The sequence below is a fragment of the Megalobrama amblycephala genome, linkage group LG21, assembly GCF_018812025.1.
Source record: "Megalobrama amblycephala isolate DHTTF-2021 linkage group LG21, ASM1881202v1, whole genome shotgun sequence".
Taxonomy (NCBI): Eukaryota; Metazoa; Chordata; class Actinopteri; order Cypriniformes; family Xenocyprididae; genus Megalobrama; species Megalobrama amblycephala.
The window spans coordinates 30,898,638-30,924,076 of record NC_063064.1 but is presented as its reverse complement, the minus strand read 5'-3'; the positions used below and the strand labels follow the sequence as shown (position 1 = coordinate 30,924,076).

At 39.8% G+C, this 25,439-nt stretch overlaps 1 protein-coding gene across 1 annotated transcript in view; it reads left to right on the top strand.

Annotated features, from left to right (window-relative positions):
• Positions 1-22,518, top strand: part of il1rapl1b (interleukin 1 receptor accessory protein-like 1b) — a 142,578-nt gene extending 120,060 nt beyond the window's left edge. Inside the window, exons 8-13 of the mRNA XM_048172702.1 lie at positions 8,372-8,504; positions 11,434-11,579; positions 16,154-16,300; positions 17,197-17,367; positions 18,530-18,574; positions 19,355-22,518. Coding sequence (XP_048028659.1) covers positions 8,372-8,504; positions 11,434-11,579; positions 16,154-16,300; positions 17,197-17,367; positions 18,530-18,574; positions 19,355-20,085 — 1,373 coding nt within the window. The 3' untranslated portion in view covers positions 20,086-22,518. The remainder of the gene's footprint in view (positions 1-8,371; positions 8,505-11,433; positions 11,580-16,153; positions 16,301-17,196; positions 17,368-18,529; positions 18,575-19,354) is intronic.
• Positions 22,519-25,439: the final 2,921 nt, after the last annotated feature.

Below are 25,439 nucleotides of genomic sequence, written 5' to 3'. Positions count from 1 at the left end.
GTTTCCATAAATTGTTTTTGGATGTTTAATAATAAGGGTCTGCTTCAGCCTTTCATACAGAGTTTGGTGATTTACAGCCATCTGCATGTAGAATTTCAGTTGGGTGAGTGTCCCATTTTCCCCAGTCTGTTTGTGTTCATGGACTCTACACATGCAATGTGTTCAATTACTGATTTTAATATTTTGAGCTGGGTCTAATTTGAATTTTTTTGAAAGCCCATCTTGAGTTCATTGACAGCCAGGCAAGTTCCCTGTGTTTGGATTATTAGGCCTACATGTGTATGTTGGGGATTGTTCTATAGATTTGTTTCCAATTTTGAATAAATTACTGGAACCTGAATCTGGACCATTTCAGAAAAATGAATATATATATCACATCTATGTCCTGCAACAGAGCAAAAAAAAAAAAAAAAAAAAATTAAAGTAAAAAAATATATTAAGTAGGCCTAAATATAGATTTAGATTAGTTGGAAAGCCTATTTGCCATTACGTTGGATGATAACCTTTTTTAAATCGCCAGTAAGCTTTGTTGATTGTGATTGGCTCTGTGACTGGCACTCAATTTGCCCAGGCAATGTAATTTACTCTACAGGACCTATTCAGTCTGCTAAACATAATGAACTGAGTAACAGGCTAATAGGTAAAAATTACATTTTATACTAAAATAAATTTCCTTAAGTAGTGACTATTTTATTTTCCTGTATTTTTAGACTATGTAAATGTTAAATTCTCTTTAATGGATTCAGTGCATCTTGAAGTAGATGAAGTATTGGCTGGTCCTGTTGTGTTTAACGACTTTTGATTCGTTTGCTCCATCTAGTCATCAGTGGAAAATCCCTCTCTATGATTGTGTTGGTTGGATTTCCCTGCTCTAGCTAGAACAAGATGGCTGCAAATAGACTTTTAAATTGGTATTGTTATTTATGTGTCAATTTGGGATGATGCAACGGAGAGAGAGATTTTCACTTCTTGTTTAGCTCTTATGGTGATTTTTTTGTTTTTTTTTGGGAGTGAAAACAGATGCAATAAACTTTAGAAAACATCAGTAAAGTTTTGGTCATTATTCGGATGGGGTCCGCTACACTTATAAAAGTTCCTTAGTCAAGAATAGTGGGCGATTGTTTGTTATTTGATTAGCATTAAAGCACAGACAGCAGTGCTAGTATACGCAATAGTCATTATACAGCTCAGTGCCTTCACGCAGTTCATTAATAAACCATCGGTTTGTTATATCGGCCTTATAACTCCTGCTAAAGCTGATATGGTTGTAAATCGAGCAAAAATCGGCCGATAAATATCGGCGGCCGATACATCGGTGCATCCCTAGTACAAATATGATCCGATGTCTGGAAATTGTAGGTACTGTAGGAACGACTGTTCACACGGGTGCTTCCATACTTGAGGTGGTTCAGTTGATCTCAGGAAAGTGACAAAAACTGAGCATGAAGTTGAATCATTTTTGTATAGCTGATCTGAAAATGTGTATTTAAGCACTTCATTTAAAATGCTATCAGGACCACAGCTTTTTGGGGGATTTGAAAGATTTAATTTCTGATTTTTTTTCAGTGATTTGGTCTGGTAAAGTTTTTCAGTTTCCTTGTATTTAAGAGTGTTTTAGACTGATGGGTGTGTTTAGATATAGGGTTTTGAGCACACTACATCTGCTACTGTATAATGCATTTACATTTTCATTTAAGTAGAATTAATTCGTATCTCTTTGACTTATATCAAATAATTCCCTTCAATGAACTCCTAATTACTGCTTATTAATAGTTAATAAGGTAGTTGTTTATTTTAGATACTGGGTAAGGTTAAGGGATGTAGAATATGGTAATGCAGAATAAGGCATTAATATATGCTTCATAAGTAATAAACAGCCAACATGCTAGTAATGTGCATGCTAATAAGCAACTAATTAATAGTGAATGCTGTTCCCTAATCTAAAGTGTTACCAAATATCAAATAAATAACTTCTTTGATTAAGTGGATTAAGAGTTCCAGATGTTGTTTCCACTTTGTTTGAAGTGTTTGTTTCTCCCTGTCTGGATCAAGCAAGTTCCCTCTTAACTCCTCATTGATCACGTATAGACCACATCTCTCTCTCTCACTTGCACACTTTTTGTATTTTTTCCTGTCATTGCAAAATCATCTGTGCGTTTCACAAACACCGGGGAACCCATCAAATCCTGTGCTTGTGTTAACAGCACACTCTAACAGCTCTTTTGTTCAGCTTAATGAATTTGCTCACCTTTATTACTACTTTGCTTTGACTTAATTTATCAGGAATTCCATCACAAGTCCCAAATGAGTGCAGTTTAAATAACTCGTTCTCTCTCTGTCTCAGAATTGACCAGTTCTCTGCATAGACAGCGGCTCCACACAAACGCTGTGCCGTGCGAAGACTCGATTCACTATCACACCTCACTAGGTTTTTGGCCGCTGCAGCGAGGAAGAGTGACAGGAAACGAGGGAGGAGAGAAGACCGAATGAAGAGAAGCAAATAAACAGGGCCGAGACCCCGCTGGTGGAGAAAACAGCCCCGTCCTCCGGCTGGTTAGCGTGTCCCTGCAGCAGCGATAAGGCCGCGGCTGTAATCAGCATTAGCGCTGCGATTAGGGCTGTAGAGCGGCGGCCCTCCTGTGTGTGATGGGGCAGGCATGGTCTGTTGGAGATAAGATGGAGAGGGTGTTTATTGGGGAAGTGCTGAGGAGATGTCAAGCTTGAGAGGGGATGGGGGGGGTTTGGAACTCATTTAAAGTTCTGATACCTCCGTTAAAGAAGAATGAGCGTGAAGGATTAGAGAGAGCGGAAACCATCTTACGGAATATTACGCAGCGAAATTGCATTCTAATGGACCGATGGAGACAGATGAGAGGGAACATTTGTTTGTCCAATAGGTTAACTGCACAAGAGTTTTGCACTTGATATTAGTGCTTTAATTATTTATTTATTTATTTTTTTCCTTTGACTTTCTCTATCATGCATTTATATTAAATGAAGAGCAAATGGAAAATGTTTGTTTAAAAGGCACTGTAATTATTAATAATGGCTGTGGAATCTCGTTCTATCCTGCTCGGAGGCCTCTTTTTTAGGAATGGAATTGTTGGAGGATGCTGATGAAAACAATTTAAATCTCATCCACAGTTTGAAACTCACTCTTACTCTAACCCTAAAGAGGCAGCAATTTCTGAGTTTCTGTTGTGCCAAGGTGATTTAGTCTTAAAGGGGACCTATAATGTGTCTGTGAAGTTTCAGCTCAAAATCCCCCACAGATCATTTATAATAGCTTGTCAAATTTGCCCCTATTTGGGTGTGAGCAAAAACAGGCCATTTTTGTGTGTCCCTTTAAATGCAAATGAGATGCTGCTCCCGCCCCCTTTCCAGAAGAGGGCGGAGCTTTAACAGCTCAACAACAACAAAGCTGGAGAATCTCACGCAGCCAAAATGACGAAAGTGTTCAGCCTTACATTGTTCAAACCGGAGTCGACACTGATGGAGAGACTCAGGAAGAAGTTACAACTTTTAGACGTTTCTGAATGGTTAGTGGATAAATTGATGTAGTTGCTGTGGAGTTGATTCAACTCATCCACTAGCATGTGCCGTCATGTTCATCTTTTGTGTTGAATTGACCCTCGTTTGTGAAGCAGTCCGGCGTAAAATGACGGCATGACAAAAACACTCGACTACAACAACTCTTCCTCTTCTCTAAAGCAGCCCAACATGGCTCCGCCCCCTTTGTTGAGTGTTCTCGGGGGCGGGGTTTATGTAAATTTTAGGGTTTGTGATGTCACTATCCTGAGAAGAAGCTTGTTGTAGTCCCTACCAGCCATTTAAAAAGCGATTTCTGTAAAAGAAAATATCTCCCTTTGCATTGAACTTTGAGTGTCGTAACTTTGCAGATGTTGTTTATGATCAAACAGCAACATTACAAAACTTACTAACTGAAGTTAAAAAAGTCAAATCATAATCAACCACCCCATTTAAATAGAAGCCTTTCCCTGTCGGCTTAAAATGTTCAGTTTCCAAAAAGCCACAGAGGACGACTGATAACTTGTAGGGAACTGGATTTGACTGCTATGGGAACTGAGCAGACCTCTGTGATTATTATTAGTGGCTTTTGGAGAGATCTGATTCTGTGATGTCACTAACATTAACCCTAGCCAGGTTTAGGTGATTGTTCATTTATGCCCCATTCAAACCTCCCTGACATGAAACGGTCATCAGTCTGGGAGTTCTGGGTAAAATCTGAATTGGAAGAGCAATTGATTTGCATACTTGTGAAAACATGTGTCTCAATTTGAGCTGAATCAGGTGTGTTAAAAAAGAGAGACATACAAAATCTCCACAGGTCCAGTATTAACTAATAAGGAGATAAATGTATGAACAGACTTTAAACTCTTTAAGCCTGTATTTTTGGGTTGTTTGCTAACAATTCTACATTTTTAAAGCAGCACACATTACGGTTCAGTATGGTATCAGATGTTCTGTACAGCAGTAAAAACTGCCTTCATTTTAAGATGGTCATACAGAGTCAAATCTTCACTTTGGTGTTCAAGTCGCTCTGCGGTGAGATTTTGTCAAGTGTGTTTGCAGGAGCGCTTCTAGAGATCCATTACTACAGAGGCTCTCCTGAGGTGCAGACGAGCGGATTCGTTTGTTTTGTCTGATCTTTGCCGCGCACAGCTGCCGGAGCTCCGCTCAACCAAATTACTGCCGTGACTCATTTTGCAGCAACAAGCATCCTTATCCAGGGACGCAGGTGTTCTGCTGCTTCCTGACCTCAAATACATGTGGCACTGTGGGATAATGTCTGGAGTTCTGCAGGAGAGAGGTCGACTAGTCAAGACTTACAAATGAACCATCAAAAGTGATCTATCGCCTTGTAGGACATTACACAAACATGTAACACAATGACGAATTAGCCCTCTTTTAATTGAAATCCTTTTTAGACTGCGTCATACAGTACTGAACTAACCCGATGTTTAAGAATGATTTGAGTGTTGTTTTCATTCAGCTCTATCTGTGCAGAAGAAATCAGGCCTCCATGCTGCGCTGAGGACAGTGGTGTGACGTTCAACGCTAGAGTGTGACAGATATTAATATCCATCTGTGTGCACTTCTTGCACACTGGACCAGAGAATAGAGCAATTACCATCCGAAGGTGACGGCATTGAGACCCTCAGCGCTCACACAGGGAACGCACATGCGTCTGTGATTGCAGCAGAAACAGTCTAATTGTTGATTAGCATCATTTATGCGAAAGTTTGGGAGGCTGTTTTCTTTTGTCAGGGTGGAAGCAGTCATGTTTGGAATCCCGTTAAGTCGTTGTGGTGGGAGCATTTATTCCGGGCCCTCCTTGTGCTCGGCGCTCCACTCAGCCTTTTCTGTTTCTGGTCTTGGGGGACGGCGGGTAATAATTAATCCTTTTATGTGTAAGAAGCCGAGCTGCTTCTATTGTTCTTCCACTTGACTCAACCTGAGCAGGGTTGCCTAGGAAACCTTTGTGTGAAGGTTCAGTGTTCTCCAGCATTCAGATCTGTTCAGGTGTTTCAGTACTGCAGTGTTTTCTGCTCAGTCCTGGACAGTTCGACTAAACTGTATATAGATATGCAAAAGGAATGGTGGGAACTCTAAGACTGATATTTCATACCAGCACATTAAAACAAAAGAAAAAGCATCTGATGTGCTTTTGAACATTTTCACACTGCTGTATATCTCTTTGTCTCTCTCACACACACACACACACACACAGAAATGAACATCATGACTTCCCTACAGCTGCTCTGTTTTTCTGAAAGTTCTCAGCGTCAGCGTCAGGATCACACACATGCGTCATACTGATCACGTGATCTGCATTGACCAATACTGAGCCGGCGTTCTGACATAAACATGGAAGCGCTGCAACAAAAATAGCGTAGGAGACTGACAGCGTAGAGACGAATTTGTTGAATAAAGTCATTATTTTTGTTTTGTTTTTGCACACAAAAAGTATTCTCGTCACTTCATAACATTAAGGTTGAACCACTGCAGTCGCGTGACTGTTTTAATGATGTCTTTAGTACCTTGGATCTTGAATGTGGTCATTTCGTTGCTTTCTATTGAGGAAAAAAAAAAAAAAAACTCTTGGATTTCATCAAAAATATCTTAAATGTTCAAAAATATTCTAATTTGTGTTCTGTAGATGAACAAAGTTCTTATATGTGTAGGACGACATGAGAGTGATTAATTAGTTTAATTTTGGGGTGAATTAACCCTTTAATGTGACTCCATTTAGCGCAAACATGATAGTGTTGCTTGTGTTTGTATGTTGTGGTCAGGCAGCCGTCATGTGTCCAGTCTGAAGAGAAGATTGCTCAACCAATCATGCTTGAATCTGCCGCTCCAGAGACAGATCTTTGAAGCGATCGCTGAGAGAGACAGAGAGAACAACGTGTGAGTGGGACATGCAAAGAGTGAAAAGAAACGGAGAGAGTAGAAGAAAAAGTGGAGAGAAATGTGTGATGAAAGGCTTCCCGAGTTCCAGCAGGTAGACAGACCGATGTGACGGAGTCAAACAAACGGCCTCTGCAGGATGTATTTAGTAGGGCGCAAGTCATTACCTGATCTCCAAATCCTCTCGGCCGTGAAACCTCTACTTGTTCACGATACTCCATCTGTGCACAGCACTCTGGGAAGAAAAAGCCCGGTGATTGACATGTCAGCACTTCCTGTCAGGGATTTATGCAGCACGGCTGAAAATGCTCCTGCACCACAAGGTCATAATTTAGCTTCCTCTCGGTTTACCTTCTCCCTGATAGAATTGCTTGTAATTTATAGTATTGTTTTAATTAAATGGATTGAGGGAGGCCTAAGTGCCCACGGTTTTAAGACAAGCTATTTTTTAGGAAGTACAATCTGAATTCTTAAACTCCTGCCTAGGACAGACATAAAGTAGAGCAATAAAGTGAACGGCCACTAAACCGGGGATGGTTGTTAGTGGAATTAAATTGTTGTAGAAACGTCACAGGAAAACATGTACCAACTGACACAACCACACCTGCACAGTTTCATTCATTCATCTCTCTCTCTCTCTCTGTCTCTCTCTCTAAATTGGTTTTGACACAGGAGGTCAGTTATGGCATTATGATGGCACAAATGCTCCCAACAGCGTTTTAATGAGCAGAGCAGCTTTCAGACGTCCGGATGATCCTCTCCGCTGGATGTGAATGAATAGAAGCCAGCACAGACAAAACACAATTAACACACCACGGAGACCCGATTAACTAAGATGTGCTTGCTCCGGTTTCCCAATTTATACACAAACACACCCACATACAGTACACTGTAACGGTCATGGTTTCATTTGTTATATTTATGAATTACTGCACGATTCTGAGTGCGACGAGGTTAGTGCGTTCTCCATACCATTAGCTAACTGTGCTCAGGACAGGAGAACCATGTCAGGCTAAAAGAGTACATTTGAAAACATTGGCCTTTAATTGTGCTTTCAGACTCTAACAGAGTTGCCAGTTTCAGTGTATTTCAACATACCTGCACTTTACTCAAGGAGTTTCTCAGAAATAACATTTTATGCAGATATTTCTTGAAGCATCCACTTTTTAATCATAAGTTGTTTACAAAATTATATCATGGGTTGAAATTTAAATTTGGCCCCAACTGACAAACATAAACACAAGATAAAATAACCTGAGGACACAGAATTAAGTCTGTTTCATAATACATTATCAACTAAAATCTGAAAGAAATAAAGACATAAAGCTAGCTTTAATTTCAGTAAATTTTGTTTTGAAGATTGGAAGCAGAGCTGAATTATGAATGATGGTTTGGACGGTACATTTTCCCTGATACATGTCTGCTGAAGGTAGATTTGTGCCGTTCTGAGCTGTCATGTGCGAGAGGTAGAACCACAGCGACCTCCAGTGGCTCAGAAATGAAACACCAGTATTTGTAATCCTGTCAAGGTTTCAGCCTAATGTGAGTCTCTGGACTGTGCTCATTAATTCTCTCGTAGACTTTTCATTTTTTACAAATGTGCAGTACAGGAGATTCTCATTAGTTTTTCATTCTTCTAGAGTCTAGAGTTTACAGCACCTCTGTATTTCCGTCAAAGCGTATAGCATCTACAGAAGGACATTGCAAAATGTCACAGGCCTGCAGTGTTTGCGTGTCTAGTATACATTTGGAAACACGTTGAGGCACTTTTTAGGGTCGTTGTGATGTCAGATTACAGTCTCTCACACTCTTTGTGGCAGCTTCTGTTCCTCGAAAGAGACCAAATATAAACAGACGTTAACAGGCTCAGATTGTAAAAGATGTTGTTTTGACAGATATTACATAAATATGGACTTCTCTTGTGATGTGTGTTTTTCAGGCAGCCCTGTGAACCTGACCTGCCGAGCGTTCTTCGGTTACAGCGGGGATGTGAGTCCTCTCATCTACTGGATGAAGGGAGAGAAGTTCATTGAGGATCTGGACGAAAGCCGGATCAGAGAAAGTGAAATTAAGTGAGTAATTTATCCTAATGGCACCCTGTCTTTTCATTGATCGAGAAGATTCAAAACTGCTGTCCTTATCTGAATCTGAAATAAACAAAACGATCGTGTGCTTGCGCACGTGTCCATGCGTCTGACATTGTGAATCCTTCACATCCACCTTGATTCAACCCTGCTGGAGTCGTTCAGCGGCCATCAGATGAGTGTTAAGACCTTGTGAGTAAAAGCATCCCATTAATCCTCAGCAGTCTGGATCGAGATGAGCAGACAAGCTTCTTTCTCTTGTAATCTCCATCTAAATTTCATTGACTCCATTAATAATTCAGTTCAGGCATATGCAATCTTAATCACAGCATGATGAGTATCAGGGTCAAAGCGGATGACTGAATCTGGGCTCACCTGAACTAGATCTCAAACTAGGAGTTATAAGATATTCTAAACAATAGTGAGCAGTTGATGAAAAGTCTGGAGTGCCTGTTACTTGAAGTCAGTTCATGAATTGAGATATAGTGTAGCAAAAAGGAGACTCATGATAAGGTACACACATACCTGAAGCCTTATGGAAGAGAGAAAACACTTAAACATGTTTCAGTGTACAAACACACCACAAGCATCATATGCATCTCTCCCATCAGAATGAATCAACAGCTCTTCATTATATAAATATGGTATATGGCTCATGCCGTGGTTGAGTGTTTGTCTGCATGTCAGTTATCAGTCATTTAGAACTGATCCTAAGGCCAGTTTGTCATTTTCTGCCTGTTACCGTGCCAGTGGCTGAATGTATTCGGCCTGCTAATAGAGAAGAGCTGACAGTACAGTTGAATCTGTAACCCTGTATTGGAGACATCCAGAATGTACAGTGATCGGGCACTAAAGGAACAGCCCTGAGATCCACTAGGTTTGGGTCTTGCAGCTCGATCCACTACAAACACTTAGTCCAATTTGAGCCTGTGATTACTGACACGAACCCTGCTCTGACATCACTGTAATGGTGTGGAACAAACACAAACACAAAGAGGGCAGAAACAATGTTTCTTTAATGACATGAATTCCTCATCATCCTCTCTCTCTCCACAGACATACAGTAGTTTCCATGGCAGCTGCAAAGAAAAAACACTTTTTTTCTCTTCCAAACCCTGTTATTTTTCTTCCCCACAGTGCTTGACAGTCTTGTGTGTGTTTTATGTAGGATTGGCTTTTTTAGTCATAATGTAAATGTCTGATTTTCACTTTATTCGGTGTGTCACTATGTCTGAAGAGTAGATGTAGTTATCAATGATTTCAATTCAATTCACATTTATCTGCAGAGCGCTTTTCACAATACAGATTGTTTGAAAGCAGCTTCACAATTAAAACAACAAATTCTGTGGTAAAGCCAATAGTCATTGTACAGCTCAATTCATTTCAGTGTAATAACTATAAAGTTCCTTAATTGCGCATACATAGTGTATTTGTGCACATGTACATATGAGTAACTCCTGTACACTCCACTGCACTCTGAACAAGCAAAAGACACGTGATAGTAGTGTTTTACATTTGTCATATCCGTGCGTCTGTAGAGTTACTATACAAAAACACAATTAGTTTCATTTAAAGGTGCCCTAGAACTTTTTTTAACAAGATGTAATATAAGTCTAAGGTGTCCCCTGAATGTGTCTGTGAAGTTTCAGCTCAAAATACCCCATAGATTTTTTTAAATTCATTTTTTTAACTGCCTATTTTGGGGCATCATTATAAATGAGCCGATTCAGGGCTGCTGGCCCTTTAATTCTCGTGCTCCCCCTCCCCCGGAGCTCACGCTTGCCTTGAACAGTGCATAAACACAGTTTACACAGCTAATATAACCCTCAAATGGATCTTTACAAAGTGTTCGTCATGCATGCGTCGGATTATGTGAGTATTGTATACTGTTATATTGTTTACATTTGATTCTGAATGAGTTTGAGGCTGTGCTCCGTGGCTAACGGCTAATGCTACACTGATGGAGAGATTTATAAAAAATGAAGTTGTGTTTATGAATTATACAGACTGCAAGTGTTTAATAATGAAAATAGCGACGGCTCTTGTCTCCGTGAATACAGTAATAAACGATGGTAACTTTAACCACATTTAATAGTACATTAGCAACATGCTAACGAAACATTTAGAAAGACAATTTACAAATATCACTAAAAATATCATGATATCATGGATCATGTCAGTAATTATTGCTCCATCTGCCATTTTTCGCTGTTGTTCTTGCTTGCTTACCTAGTCTGATGATTCAGCTGTGCACAGATCCAGACGTTAATACTGGCTGCCCTTGTCTAATGCCTTGAACATGAGCTGGCATATGCAAATATTGGGGGCGTACATATTAATGATCCCGACTGTTACGTCACAGTCAGTGTTATGTTGAGATTCGCCTGTTCTTCAGAGGTCTTTTAAACAAATGAGATTTATATAAGAAGGAGGAAACAATGGAGTTTGAGACTCACTGTATGTCATTTCCATGTACTGAACTCTTGTTATTCAACTATGCCAAGATAAATTCTATTTTTCATTCGAGGGCACCTTTAAAATAGTTTTAAATGAAAGGTTTGCTTTCTCAAACATAAAATATTCAGCAGTATTCCTGATTTGACTGTACTGAGACTATTTGAATAAGAACTGAACTGATCTGGACGATGAAATCACTGTTTTCTAGAGTGCTTCTTTATAACTGAATTGAACTCGTCTCACATGTCGTGAAAAAGGGTTTTTTAACTTCTGTAAAATAAGAGTACTGTTTTTTGGACAGTGGGTATTGGGTTAGGATGTCTGACTAACAGAATAGATGTTAGTATCAGGAGGAACTATCCGACACGGAAGAGGCTGCGTTCAGCATGTGAGAGTGAATTTGGTTTGAATCTTAGATGGTTGTTGAACAGTTCTCCTCTTCTTCTCTCCACCATTCTAGAACTATTCGGGAGCATCTGGGAGAGCAGGAAGTGTCCATCTCACTGACAATAGATGCTTTGGAGGAGAGCGACATGGGAAACTATTCATGTTATGTGGAAAATGGCCACGGAAGACGACAAGCCAACATCCAGCTCAGCAAGAGGGGTAAGAGACACTTAAGAGGACGTTTGAAACCTATGTTTTCTATGAATGTACAGTACACACTGCTGCTACCGTCAGCATAGTCTTCTAATCAGTTCATTCACATTGGTGAACCTGCATCACAAAGGTTTAAATATGCGTTGTGTTGTGTATAGGCAATTTTTAATTTGCAAGTGTAACGCTGTTTAACATCCATATCCATGAGGCTTGCTGATTATTTACCGGGAGCTCTCAGTTTTGATGAAAAACACTTTAGTGTGAAAGTGATTTTAGAGTAAAATCCAGTTATGATTGGTCAATGTGACAGGCTGTGGTCTCAGGCAACCAATATCTTCCTGATTTTGGCCAGTTATTTATTTATTATCTGGAAAAACACAGATTTTGTCTATAAACATACTGTTTGAATTATCTGTTAAAAAAAACAATAAAGTTGTAAACTTCTTTTTTTTTCAGACAGGTTTTTCCATGTCTGTGTTTGCTCATTGAGAAATTGTCATGATGCTGCTTAACATTTTTCACCCTGCCTAGCTGGATATTTCTGCACCATTAAGGTTTGTTTTTTTTTTCCTTAGAGACCTAGTTGCCTTTAGTTGAGAATATTTTTACATAATCATTTCTCTTTTAAAATCTGAATCTGAAAAATTGCTTTGATGGCAGACTGATCCTCTTCATTCTGTACATGAAAGAGATTGACTCTGAGAATGAAGCTGGCCAGATTATGCTGCAGTTGAGATTCACTCTTCACTCTGATGTTTATTTCATGCCTTCAGTGCTCTATACGTAAATATACATCAACATGGACAGATCCCAGTTCACTACAACACTTGACATTTGTTTTTCTTTTAAATTCAATGGCTCAAATCAGAATCAGAATCAGAAAGAGTTTTATTATGTTTATACATGCAAGGATTGTGTCTTGGCCACAGGAGCTTCCATTACAGACGTTGTGCAGACATAACATAGGAATTACACAGTAGAGATGAAATATAACAATAATATAAGAAAACAAAAATTTAAATAATGCAAAATAATATAGTGGTAAAAAACTAGTGAAAAAAATATACAATTGTTTTAATTAATGTACAGATATGTTTTTTACAAGTGTACAGTTTATGTAATTTACAAATGTACAATTTCTAGATGTTATGTACAAATGTACAGTTATTGTAGACAGTGTATGTCACGGGAGATTTAATTGTTCTGGCCGAATATAGCCTGCGGGGAAAAACTGTTCTTGCGCCTGGCTGTTCTGGTGGTCGGTGCTCTGTAACGCCAGCCAGAGGGCAAACGGTGGGGTCCAAAGTGATTTTCGTAGCCCTTTTTCTCACTCTGGAAGTGTAAAGATCTTTGGGCAGGGGGGAGCCAATAATCTTCTCAGCCGTCCTGACTATCCGCTGTAGTCTCCTGATGTCTGATTTGGTAGCTGAACCAAACCGGACAGTTATAGATGAACACAGGACAGACTCGATGATGACCGAGTAGAACTGTTTCAGCAGCTCCTGTGGCAGGTTGAACTTCCTCACCTGGTGTTTTACTAGTGTTGTGTTTTTTGAAGACTCGGCTCACGTCTTCCACACAGACCTGAAGCGCAGGTTGGATGGCAGGAGGTGTTGGTGTCTGTGTGAAATGTTTAGATTTAGATCCTCAGCCATTTGTTGATCCTCCGCACATTTGGGGGATGCACATTTGTTGTCCAGAATGACGGGTCGATGGCTGAAAACTGTTTTTTCAGCTTTTCAGAGTAGCTACTTTTAGCCACTCTAGAAATGAGGGAAATATAAACACCTGAATACATGTCCTGTTCTGTGTTTTGGCGTTCCGCACACACACACTTCCAAGGGTTAGGGTTTTAATGATGAGTTATAATCAGATGACCAAATTATGTTTTGCGTTTTGGTCTTACATCACCTAAGGTGAGTGTGAAAGTAACAGATGACTCTTTCCTCCTCTGATTTTTACCTTGGTGCTATCAAAAGATTGTTGGAGTGTCTGTTGAAAGGGAACATTTATCCCTTTCCAATGAGGAGGAGATTGCAATTTGGCACTTCATTCTAGTGCTGCATCAGAGGGGAAAACACACAGTGTGGCCTGCCCTTCCTTCCCCTGTGGAACTCATTTGAATTATCTAAAGCTCACAGTTAGAACAGTGTCTTTAAAGTTTTACCAATGCATTTCTCACTTTCCAAAAATGTTCTGAACACAGAATCCAAACAAGATGGAAAAAGATTGTCATGCATTGATTGGTACATTAACATCCAAATTTGTGCTAGATGTTGCTCTACATATAGCTGCCACTGAGAGTACTTATTTCTCTGAATAAATATGAAATGGATGTGTTGTAGTTTACATCAGATTTAAGGTTTTCAAACATAGTTATGAATGGACTCTTGTGGCTTCTCTTTCTTTCAGCCACCACTGCCACATCCAAAAGGTCCTAAAGAATGTTTTATGGCTTAAACCTTGGGAATTTAGTCTCAAAATGGGTGGAGGGCAGAAACTGCCTGTGGACCAAAGAGAAGTCCTGTCCTTCCCACTGTGCTAGTCCACCAAGATACACTCGAAATGTAGCAAACCTTTCAGTCAGAAAGGGGCCCTGTCATAAAACTGGGCTCTGGAAAGTGCTGTTCACCACAACACAACAGAATCAATGATCCACAAACCCATCTGACATGCTTACAGACATGGTCATCTGGTGAGCAGACGTGTCTGCACAACACTTTGACTTCCTTCCATCTGCAGTAATGTAACGCAGTAAAGCATTAAAAAAGGAAGGAAATGTTAAAGTTTAAGTGTTAGCTAACAGTAGTAGCTACAATTACATGGACACCTTTTGTTTCCAAACTGAATCCAAACCTAGTGTTTACATGACCACTAAATAAAGTGATCAGGTTGATGTGTGCGTTTATATGTCACAAGCTTCAAATCAGAACTGATTTTTTGACATGAGAGTTTCCTACTGTTTGCACATACTGACCATTCTTCTACATTGCTTCTTTTCTTTGTTTTAAAGAGTAGATTTAATATCTATCTATTTTGGGTCCTAATTTAGGAAACGATGAGCACATGAAGCTTTGTGTCGTGCTGCTTATATTTATCAAGCAGCAAAAACGCCCCATTCATCTCGTTCCATGCGTCATACGTCATTGCGCCATTACTTCATTGCACATGCGCAGTACTTTCCAGTGTTGGTTTTCAATCTGATCAAGTGTTTACGTCCTCTCCAATGTATTAGAAAAGGTTTAAACCACCCCTTATATTCCGAATGAAATTTTGGCAAATTTGGCAAATTAATTCCAATCGATGTGGTTATATGTGACTTTTTTATTTTGACTGTGCTACTAGTTCGATTACAGTCAGATTATTAGGCTCAATGTAAACGCAGCTACTACAAATGGCAAATACTTCACACTAGTCTCTCTCTCTCTCTCTCTCTCACTTTCGTGTGTCTCCTGCTTTCTTGATCTTTTGATAATCACAATCACTATCAGTGCTTATAGTAAGTTATTAATGAGGCCTGCAGGCGCTGTTCTGTTTCTGGTTGAAGATGTTGAGGCCAATTTAACAGCATCTGTTGCCCGTTTCCCTCACTCGTCACTTTTCGTTCTCTCCTCACATTAGCTTCCCTCCTTTCCTTGTGTGTCTATCTGTGTATGTGTATTTTGATGCCTTTCTCACCCTGTGTTTAGTCTCTTCAAACAGAAGATGATCCACAACTGACTGAATTCAAGAATTCCACATGAGATACATTTGATCCTGGTACATTTGTCTGGTACAATGTCCATCAAACAGATACATTGAGAGTTCAAGGAGTTCGAAAACAGCCACATCTCAGCAGCCACAGCTGGTGCATCAATGAGGCCATTTCCTCACCTCCGTCTTTCATTCCAGAACATTGAACACAAACACGCGATAGCAGCCGTCGTCTCCGCTCTCTAAAACAATCCAAATATCACCACCGACAAACAAAGCTGCTGATCCAGACCTGACATGACATTAGAGCCCAAGACCGGCGTCTGCTGGGTCTGTCAGGTCTGTTGCAGCATGAACTCTGCCCATTTAAAGAGCATTCATCTTCAGCCACCACTGCAGCCGAGTCGAGGTGAATGATCCTCTTGCATTTAACATTGCAGTAGCGACTTTCTCAGATACTCAGCTCGAGGACAGAAGAACAACATCACAAACACATCGCTGCTGTTGGCCTCATTTGGGCAGGTGTGATTAGCCCCTGACTGCTTGATGTGCTCTCATTCTTCTTGGTCTGTGTGACATCTGTGTTTCAGGAATGACCTGCACAACAGTGATGTAGTTGCTGCAGTCAGTGTGTTCAGCAGAGCAACACACACACACACATGTTGGTTCCCCCAAGGACAAGGGTTTTGGATATTGTCATGGATATTGTTACCTTAACCACATACACACACACATAGAGGAACACGTGAAAGGTTCATTCACTCTGAGCTGAGGGACAGACGTGTGAATCTGACCTCATCACTTTGTTCATTGATAGAGTGAGTGTGTGCTGATGTATGTTGTGCATATTATAACTGTCTCTCTCTGTTTCTGTCTCTCTCTCTCAGCAGAGCTCATGTATACGGTAGAGTTAGCTGGAGGTTTGGGAGCCATTCTGCTGATGTTGATATTTTTGGTGTCCCTGTATAAGTGTTACAGAATTGAACTCATGCTCTTCTACAGAAATCACTTTGGCAGTGAGGATGTGGACGGAGGTAAGAAAGTTCTAACAATCTGAATAGATAAAGACAGATTCATTCATATTCTTTTCTTGAGTCATTATGGTGGATAATTTTTGCAGTTTTTCCTTCACAGTAAATTAATCAATGAAGAGGCATGAGGCATTGAAATGCTTTATTGGCCAAACATTTGGTCAGATTATTGAGAAACATATTTTTATAAACAATAACATTTCCCAAGAAAGGGATTTTTAGCTGATTGGTTTTGTCATCATTTTGTCCCTCAGATATAGGCTGATTGCATATGCGAATAAATATTGAAAGACCAAAACCCCTAAACTATCAGTAGTTTCTTTAAACCATTTATGTAACTTCTGCTTTTGGTCCTCTGTGGTAGATGGGGAAGGAATATAAGAAATAGGATGGCAGAGGGACAGTAAAACACCTTTGACTTTAATTTACTATTAAACTTTCTCTAATTGTGCCTCTCCAGGAAGGCAAAAACTGATTTTCCATTTTCTCAAAGTTTAAAGGAATCAGGGCTTGTCCATTTGCAGTGGACAGTGCGGCACGCTTGAGACTTCCTCGGGCAGATTTACTTAAACTCGTAGTGAATTTCATCCACACAGGTCAATAAAGTGAAGAAAACACCTGTCATTTTAAAGTCTGTTACCGAAAGTGCTTTTTATAATGAAACTCTCTTTCATAATTAAGTGGCAGGGGTTTGTGAGTATATTTCATGTTTGTGGGTACCAAATTCAAGCCTTTTGAGATCTCAATCCTTCATGAACGCAGCCGAGATGTGTTCCGGCGTGAAGGCAATACTGTAGCTACTGCTCAGGATCAAAAATACTGCTAACACAAGTTATGAATGCGTAGTGTGGTGAAGAACTGTTTAATTGTGAGTCTCCATTCTGTTTGTGTGTTGTAAGAAAATAAAGACTATGATGCGTACGTGTCCTACACTAAAGTGGATCCAGATCAGTGGAGTCAGGAAACCAGAGAGGAAGAACGTTTTGCATTGGAGATTCTGCCAGATGTTCTGGAAAAGCATTATGGGTATAAACTCTTCATTCCTGACAGGGACTTGATCCCAACTGGAAGTAAGTTTCATTAGTTGTAAGGTGTGTGTAAGCATGTATGACTATTGGCTCGTTTGCACCGAGCGGTACGGTTCAGTACAGTACAGTACGGTATGCATTTTTTGCTGTTGTGAAAGTTGTGAATGGTACCCTAATTCCGTACCGTACCACTTTTTTCGGGACCCTCCGATGGGGTACCAACGCAATAGTACCAATAGAACCGGTACCAAAAGGGTGGAGCTACAGTCACTGCAGAGCATTGATTGGTTGTCAGACAATCTTCAAACCGTTGCAACACAATGTGTATTTTTTGGCTGTTTTTCCTTTGGCAGCCTTCAGCTTTTGATCAAATAAAGCTGCTGTATGTCCTCCATTGTTGTTTACTTTAACTTTCTTCTTCACGCGAGAATGACATCGATCGCTACTTTCCAGCATACACCACACCTATCAAATAAGAGTACTGTTCGCAGTGGAAACGCAAGCCGGATCAGGGATTACCATCCCGATACTGAACTGAACTGAACCGAACTGTACCTCTCGGTGGAAACAAGCCATATGCGTGTCTTTGTTTGTGTAGAGTTGCATCTTCATCCTGTTGAATGTTGTATGGAGAAAGTTTCATGTTTATTTTCATTTCAAGTTACTTTTGTTTGATAAGCTTTTATTTGTTTGGTCTGTGAATAATATTTTAGATCTGTGCTTTCAATGAGGCTTCTTGTACATTATTTGTATTTCTTAAGTTTGTGTTTTTGTTTGCTCATGTGATTTAACACATATACTGTATCTGTCTTGCCCTTTTTACTTGAAAAATTCCATGTTTGTTTTGTCTACACTTTTGTCTGTTGTCTGGGGACTGTTAGATGTTAATATGGGACGAGGTGCTCGTAATCAGAGCTAAACAAAAGGATTGATTTGTGTTTAGGAGATAAACTCGTAATGGATCTTTAATGAGAATGGGACAGTGTACATTATTTTACTCTGTTAGCTTTGTTAGCCCTGCAGTCCCTCAGTCCCATATTAAGCTGGATAAACTGGTGATTCTAACTGAAAATCCTATGGCAAAAAGATACAGTTAATGCCAGTTTCTCTTGTGGAAGTCCTCACTGTTTTTTTTTTTTTTTTTTTTTTAAGTTTATGCTGAATCAGCTGATCAGACTTTCAATGTTGAAATATTTATGTCTAGGTTTCAGCAATGATCATTTCCAGGATGACACAAGACTCCTTAGAGGTATTCTTCCTTAGCCTTTTCCACTTGTGTCAACAAATCTGACTCACACACTTTTACAAACTTCACCTTTGGGGGAAATTGGGACATGGCGCTGATTTAGGTTGAACCGATCACCATAATGTTCTGAATGTGTAAAATTAGAGTATCTAGTTATTCTGTTAGAGAGCAAGTGCATTAGTGATTTAGAGAAAGAATGGTGCATGAGTGTTGAACAGCATTATCATTTTTTTACTATTTATTGTAAAATAGGACTAGAGAGAGAGTCTGTCTGTCACTGTTCACAATTTCCATAATAAGACCTTTTAGACTGGATGCATCTAGTCATCTAACACACACACACACACACACACACACACACACAGATCGCTCTCTTTCACTCTTTTTTGTCAGGGTTAGGCTAGAGTAATGCAGCACTGAATGAGTTTCGTTTTCTCATCAATGCTATTTTAGGTCAATATATAAAACTGCCTCATTCAGAGACTTCGGCTCCATGAGGTCAGAGCAGGATTTGTGTTTGATGTCGCTTCGTCTGTCCTGTTCCCCCGTCCTGTGTTTTCAGCGTGTTCCTTCATTGAGTCATTCTGCTGTTTTGTCACATACTGTATTAGTGAAGTTCTTTGGCAGAGAGTTTTACTCTACACGCAGTGCTATGCTATGGCAGTTTTTAGGACACATTAGATTTGTGTTTCCTTCTGTTTTATTTGCATGAAAACAATGATGTTTGAAATTTCGAACACACGGAAGCTACTGACGTTCTGCCTCTCTCTCTCTCTCTCTCAGCCTACATTGAGGACGTGGCTCGCTGCGTTGACCAGAGTAAACGCCTCATCATCGTTATGACGCCTAACTACGTGGTGAGGCGCGGCTGGAGCATCTTTGAGCTGGAGACGCGGCTGCGGAACATGCTGGTCACCGGAGAGATCAAAGTCATCCTCATCGAATGCACTGAGTTGCGGGGAATCATGAACTACCAGGAAGTTGAGGCTCTCAAACATACCATAAAACTGCTAACGGTCATCAAGTGGCCGGGACCCAAGAGCAGCAAGCTCAACTCCAAGTTCTGGAAGCAGCTGCAGTATGAAATGCCCTTTAAGCGGCCTGAGCCCAAGCTGTTGCATGAGCAGGTGCTGGATGTCAGCGAGCAGGGCCCGTTTGGTGAGTTGCAGACAGTTTCTGCAATCTCCATGGCCGCAGCGACTTCCACCGCCATGGCCACCGCTCACCCTGAGCTGCGTTCCACTTTCCACAACACGTACCACACGCAGCTGCGACAGAAGCACTACTACAGGAGCTACGAGTATGACATTCCCTCCTCTGGGACCCTCCCGCCTCTGTCATCACTTGGCAACCAGCACACTTACTGCAACATCCCCATGACTCTCCTGAACGGCCAGCGGGCGCAGGGGAAGCTGCCCCGCGAGCAGCAGCAGGCCATAGAGGAGCAGCACGTGAACAATGCTATGCTGCCACTGTTGCCCCGGGAAACCAGCATTTCCAGTGTGATCTGGTGACATCGCCGGGAAGGGACCGCTTCTATTGGTCGAATGTTAATGGCACTTTTTAAGACCCTTAAAAACCGCTGCTGTTGACTTTGCACCATGATTCACAGGGATTCGAAACAATGTGAAATCTCGAGACAGGCAGATTAAGAGAGCCCATTCAGTTTCATTCTCTCACAAACAGCTCGTTCATATAGTCTCAAGGAATACAGGGTCTTGTACATATCGTTTGCAGTTTCTTTGTAGCATCTTTTGTTTTAATTTTAATTTTTTTTTTTTACCATGTCTGATTTGTTCTTTTTCCCCTTATAAAATGACTGAGCAGAGACACGTGAGACAGAGTAAAGGCTGATGTGTTTTTCTCTTGACCTACTGTTTGAAATAATACTTGTTTTCTAAGTCATTACAGAATTCGTGCCGTTGTGATATTTTCCTCTTTTGACTTTTTTTTTTTTTTTTTGGTTGGTCGATGAGATCTAAGAAAAACACACTATTATGCAAATGCTACCGAGGCCTGAAAGCTCTTCTTCTTCCTGAATGAACGGCCGACATTCACGAGGAAAAACTAGATATCATTATGATGCTCTAGTGTCTCTGCTGCTCTCTGTTTCTCTATTTAATATATTGAGACTTTCTATTTAGAAGAAAGAAGTAAAAACAGCCTTGCTGTTCAGCTCGATAGGGAGAACTTAAGAAAATCTGTATATTATTTTAAAAGAAAAAGTATATTTTTATAACAAAAGGATTTGCTTGGGAAGACATATAATACGTCACATTTCATTCATTCCACTAATGGAAGCACTGGAGAGACATTTTAGTTAATCAATTCAGAGAGAAAAAAAAAATGACTCAAAAAATGAGTATTTTTAATGTCCCTGTCAAATCATGGATGAGCAGCGGAAAACCAGTATTTGTGTTTTTAATGTTCCCAATGATACCGGCATCATTTCTGACTGCGCATAGCAACTAGATATGTATTCAATTTATGATATAATCATCTCTCTCTCTATATATATATATTTGCAAAGACATTTTCACATCAGAAAAAGTGCTTAATCTGTCTCTAAATAGTTACATTATTTGTTCTCTTCACTGCACATTAAAACCTGTTAACCTCCACTGTAGTGCCTCCAGCTGCTCCACAACAAACATCGACTGCTACTGCATTCTGTCACTCTTTATAAGGTACTGCTATCACATCACTTCTCTCCACCTCATCAGTGTGACGTTTTACACATTCTATTGTAGTAAATGTAGAAACTGTCATTAGGGGAAGGAGCAGACCTGGGCCAATTTTTACCTCATTTTATACAATGGGCCAGTCCTGTGTCAGCAAATAGGGGCAGCTTACACACCTCTACTCTCGTAGCTTAATGCAAGACAAGTAGAGGGCCAAATTTCAAGGAATGTGAATGTCCGCTGTTTTTATAAGAGGGTCAGTCAGCCGGTCCTCGTGTGCTGGACTGTCCAGGCATTCATTAATGAAGCTGCCCCGTCACATACACTGTGCAGCCTAGATCTGAGTTGTGCAGATGTTCAGCTTAGTTTTAGATGCCATGTTTTTAAGTCTCACTGTTAATCTAATGAAGGCTTTACATCAATAACTCAAAACTCTGTTAGCATGCAAATTAAGTGAAACCAAAGCTGGCAATTAGCGATGGGTACATATATTTTGCCTTCTTAGATGTGCTGGTGGATATATAACCCTGGATTTAAAATAGGAGAAAAAAGTCCACTCAATTACAGCATAAGACCACATTTGTTATTCACATTGTTTATTTTATCAGTAGTGCCAAAAGAATCATTGTTTAATATTAAGGACAAATCAAATGCAAAAATCTGTAACTCACAAAGGAAAAAACAAAAAAAACCCAGGGTCATGCCAACCTTCTCATTAAGCATTTCATCCTAAACAGACCCCAGATTTCCAGTTTGTAAATGCCAGCTCTGTTGGGAATAATGTGTTGGTGCTGAGCTCCTCTCACAATCACTGACCCGCTGAAGCCCGAGGGACTCATCTGAGACGACACCAATCTAATTATTCCCACCTTATTATTTTACTTTTCATATTTTTACAAGGATTTTTTTCTTGTATTTTTTATTACATTGTGTAAATATAAATTGAAACGGTAATAAAATGAAGACAATCTAGCCACATTCATGAAAAAAAGGAAAACAAAAACCGTTGGCATTTTCCAAGAGAGTGGCAAGTTGTTTCATGAATATTTCTGATATTGCTGATCAAAATAAATAACAATAATATTAATAATAATAATAATAATATATAGCACAGAATTTGTCTCTGGCACTTTCACCAATCTTACACTAAAGATTAAGGTTCTGTTTGTCTCCTGTTTTTGAATTTTTCTCTTTTTTATTCTGTATCTGCAATGTTAATTGAAGAGAAACTATCATTAATAATAATAAAATACACATTTATTAATATTTCATGTCATCCTATTTGTTTAAATTGAGTTAAATTCACACAGTGAGTTATGAAACTGGGTTATAGCATAATGTAGAGGAAGATCAGAATAAGATGTTCACAGGTTTAATACAGGTTACTCTGCTTTCGGTTCTGTTTGGCATTGCGTATGTGTGAGCGAGAGCAACCTGTCATTTGACGAGCATCTGCCATGACTCTCACCTTCCAACTGAAAACCACCCATAGGCTGCATCCGAATACGCACACTTTCCTACTATATAGTAGGTGAAAATCAGCATGTAATCAGTATTCATAAATTAGTAGGTGAAAAATACCCAGATGATCTACTACTTCCATTGAGATTCTGAAGTGTGTATCTGATAGACACTTTAATATCCCATGAGGCTATGAGAGAGGAGGTCACATGACAGTGACAACATGACGAATTTAGTACGTCTGAAATGTATTCATACTACCCATATTCATACTATGTAGAAATTAGCTTTTTTAACGGTTATAAATTAAATTCTTATTCAGAAGTACCTATTCAGTATAATTTCTGTCCAAATTTACTATATGATTGGTTATTTGAACTAACCATACGTTTCTCACATTATTAACATTGTTAAAAGTAGAAATACAATAATTAATGCCAATTTAAATGAAAATAATTAAAACAAGAAAATCATGTAAAGGGGAACAAATACAGTCAAAGTTTTGCAGATTTTTGCCTGACAGAATACAATAATGCATGCTTGCATTTGGCCTCTAAGGGCTTCCGTACCAGTTGCTGTTTCTCATTTGCCTTGTCCAAATATCCACACTTGTGGTCTTGGCCACTTGAGAGCTCGTGCACACGTAAGTGCACAAGACTGTCCAGTGTCTTAAAAATGCCCAAGTGCAGTGCCCTTAATGCACACTAAACCCACACTACCTTGAGGCTAGCGTATCGCATCATGCATTATGTTCGGGAACTCACATGCTCCGAAATCGCGAGATGTCAAGGAAAACATTCGACTGCAAGTTAAATTAATTATACATATACAATACATATAATTTGGTAGTAAAATATAAAGTGTTGCGCATTTTATTGATGCAAAGATGAGTGGGCTATTTTGTACAACATTTGCAACTGTTTTTTATCACTTAAAGAAGCACCACAATTTTAATATTGTCTTCTGTTAGTTACGTATCGACCACTGAACAGACATTTAGAAGTGTATTTTAAAATGCAGAGTACTGAAAATAATAATAATAAAAAAGCTGTAAACGCTTGCATTTTTTACAAGACTATAAGTGTGTCCCATCAGGCAATCAAAAGTTCTACACACACTTGCAGTCTTCACGCCTACTTGAACACTTGAGCCAAATACAGGAAATACGTCATGTAAGTAGACAAGTGGTCAAGTGCAAAGACCGCAAGTGTGGGTATTTGGACAAGGCTATTCTCTCCAAAGCGAGGAAAAAATGGCATTTGGAAAAGTCCAGTCACACAGCGACCCCTTGTGGTCTTCAAGGTAACACAAAAAAACACAATCCTGGCATTAATAAAAGGTGCAGCGTGTCATGTAGTGTTTTTCCAGCGGTTATGAGTGTTCACAGAGCCTAAGACAGAAAAAATATTACTGACAATTGTTCAAAATAGATTTATATGACATAAGACTGGACAAAGACTCAGTGCTTCCTTATGATATCTTTGATGTCTTAGGGCAGGATGTTGGTTTTTGCTCATTTACCCAGAAAATGTTTAGCCTAAATGTTTTACATTTAGTTGTTGCTTTTACATGACTACTGAAGCTAAGGTCTGACTCCAGAATCACACCAAGATTCCTGACTTGATCTTTTGTTGTTTGACCCCTAGCCTCAAGGTATGTGTTCACCTTAAGAATTTCATTGTTGTTTCCAAATGAAATGCGATGTTTTTTCTCATTATTTGGCTCAGTGGCAGCATGCACAGATTGAATAGGAGTGGCATATGAATTGAGCCTTGAGGGACTCCGTATTAATGAAAAGCTATTTAATATAATAAAGATTTTTAATACAAAGAATTTAAATATTTTGAATACAAAAATTGTCCCCAACTAAGCAAGCCAGAGACGACAGCGGCAAGGAACCCAAACTCCAACAGGTGACAAAAATGGAGAAAAATACCTTGGGAGAAACCAGGCTCAGTCGGGGGGCCAGTTGTCTTCTGGCCTACAACGAACAGTGCATGATTATGATTCGGGCAGTGTTACAGGTCATAAGTCAGATTGGGATCGCAAAAGTCAAAATATTTTATTCAGTTCCATCTGGTTGAAGATCGGATTCATCACGCTGATATGGACACCATTTTGCTTATGAGCCATTCACAGGGGATGATGTAGTTGGCACAATCTCAGCTGACACTGCAGGGATGGATTGTGGTCGTGTCTACGCGCAGGTCCTCCTTCTGATCTGGATACGGCCAGGATCCGGCTGACTACGGTATATCTCGTGTTAAACAGATGCCGTTCTTCTTTTTTCATAGCTGGCCGCACGTCACACTGGCCGTCGCAAGCCACCGGTTACACTAAGAAAGAAACATTATATTTACATTTACTTTTATCCAAAGCAACTTACAAAAGAGTAGAGCAATAGAAGCAATCAGACTAACAATAGGGCAACAATATGCAAGTGATGTGACAGTCCCAGTCAGTCCAGCACAGTACATGTAACAAGTTGTTTTTTTATAGAATAGTCAGTGTTAGTATTAAAGGTGGGGTAAGCCATATTTCAAAAACACTGTTGAACATTGTTGATATTTGAAATCAACCCAAACAAACACACCCCTCTCTTCATTGCTCCGCCTCCAAAACTCACCCTCCAATCCGAACCACCCTGCTCGAACCCCGGCTGGATCGCTGCTGGCAGGCGAGACGAGTGCGCTAACAATGACGCTAAACACCGCATTCTCCAGCGG